Here is a 1681-nt window from a genome sequence, read left to right as displayed (position 1 = left end):
CTTCATCTCTCCTCCATCTACATCTAGATGTGTGAAGATTAGGAAACACTGAGCACCGTCATGTAGCTCCTTCATAACCCTGTGAGACGATAACAACTCAGGCTCCTCTGAGTTGGGAAATAATAACTTCTTCTCTCGGTAGTCTATAAGGATATGATTGGTAGAGAGCCAATCCATTCTTAGGATCACTTCCAACTCCTATAGAGGTAGGCAAATCAGATTCACTTTGTACCTGCGTCCTTCTACCTCCATTGGACACCTAGTACACAAGGACAATGTCCTGACCAAACCCGATGCCGGAGTAGATACCACATGGTCATATTGCAGTTCACAAACCAGCAGACCTAACCTTTGCACACAAGTTTCAGACACAAAAGAGTGTGTCGCTCCAAAGTCATACAATACACATGCAGATTTACCAGCAATCACACAACAACCCATGACGAGGTTACCTGAGCCTGCTGCCTCCGCTCCAGTCATGGCGTACACTCTGCCCGATGCCTGGGGCATTTTGCCTCCCCTCCTTTGCTGGTTCTAGGCTGGGGCCGGAACTGTGGTACGCGTCGTTGTCCTCACGAGGATGGGGCAATCCCTGCCGAAGTGGCCTTCCTTGCCACAATTGTTGCACCTCTTGATGCCTGCAAGCTGGGGGCAAACATTCCTCTTGTGCGGTCCCCCACACTAGTAGCATTGAATCCTGCCCTGCTGGGAAGAAGACTCCCTAGACCCTTGAGACTAGGAAGGGGGCCTAGTATAGGGTTTTCTCCTCTCCTCGTGCCTATTCCTGGACCCAGATGGTCCTCCCACTCTTTGTTGGTGTGGGTGCTGAGTTTCCACCTCCACTTTCATCTTCTCCATGACCCTAGCCTTCTCCACCAAGGTTGCAAAGTTCTTGATGGATAGTGGGGCCACCATCAGCCGAAGATCTCCATGGAGACCGTTCTCAAATTTCCTGCACCGCCATTCTTTATCCAGCGGCATGTTGTAGAAACAACTGAGATGCTTGAATTTTTCTGCATACTCAGCCACAGATTTGCTTCCTTGAGTCAATTGCAAGAACTCCACCTCTTTAGCATATTTGACACTGCCAGGGAAGTACTCAGAGAGAAACTTTGTCCTAAAGACCTCCCAAGTAATTGGTTCTTGCCTCTCCTCCATGATGGACTTCATACTGATCCACCAGTACTCAGCCTCACTCGTGAGCATGTACACCGCAAAGGCCAGCCTACTCTCCTCAAGGCACATCTTAGCATCAAATATTCTTTCGATGTCCTTCAACCACTAATCTGCGACATCTGGACTGGTCTTTCCATTGAACTTAGTCGGATGGTGCTTCAGAAAGTCTTCCAAACTCCATTCCCGATGGTGAGGTCTTGGTTCAGTACCGTGGACAGAGGCAGTGGTCTTGTTTTCCTCCAATTGACGGAGGGCCTCCATGTGTTGTCTGTGAGCGTCCTCAACAGCCACCCTAGCAACCTCCATCTACTACATTACCAGCTACTGCTGCTCAAGTGATGCCGCCTGTCACTGCATTGATGCTTCATGTTGTTGCATCATTGATGTACTCTGCTGTGTCATAGCAGCTACCATCGCTTCTATCGCCCTGGCGATATCTAGTGCGTCGCCCTGAGAAGACTGAGAGTTCCTACGCTGAGGTGCCATGTCACTAGCACACAGAAAA

At 49.5% G+C, this 1681-nt stretch overlaps 1 protein-coding gene across 1 annotated transcript; it reads right to left on the bottom strand.

Moving 5' to 3' along the window:
- Window positions 1-735: 735 nt before the first annotated feature.
- On the bottom strand, window positions 736-1245 carry LOC146887101 (uncharacterized). Its single transcript, XM_085672024.1, has one exon. It carries the CDS (start codon window positions 1243-1245, stop codon window positions 736-738), a length of 510 nt encoding a protein of 169 aa, XP_085528150.1.
- Between the last annotated feature and the right edge of the window lie 436 nt (window positions 1246-1681).

The sequence above is a fragment of the Vigna unguiculata genome, chromosome 4 (genome assembly GCF_037176805.1).
Source record: "Vigna unguiculata cultivar grain cowpea cultivar isolate G323 ecotype 2 chromosome 4, ASM3717680v1, whole genome shotgun sequence".
Classification (NCBI taxonomy): Eukaryota; Viridiplantae; Streptophyta; class Magnoliopsida; order Fabales; family Fabaceae; genus Vigna; species Vigna unguiculata.
Note: the sequence above shows the minus strand (reverse complement) of the source record. Positions and strands in the feature narration are given on the sequence as shown.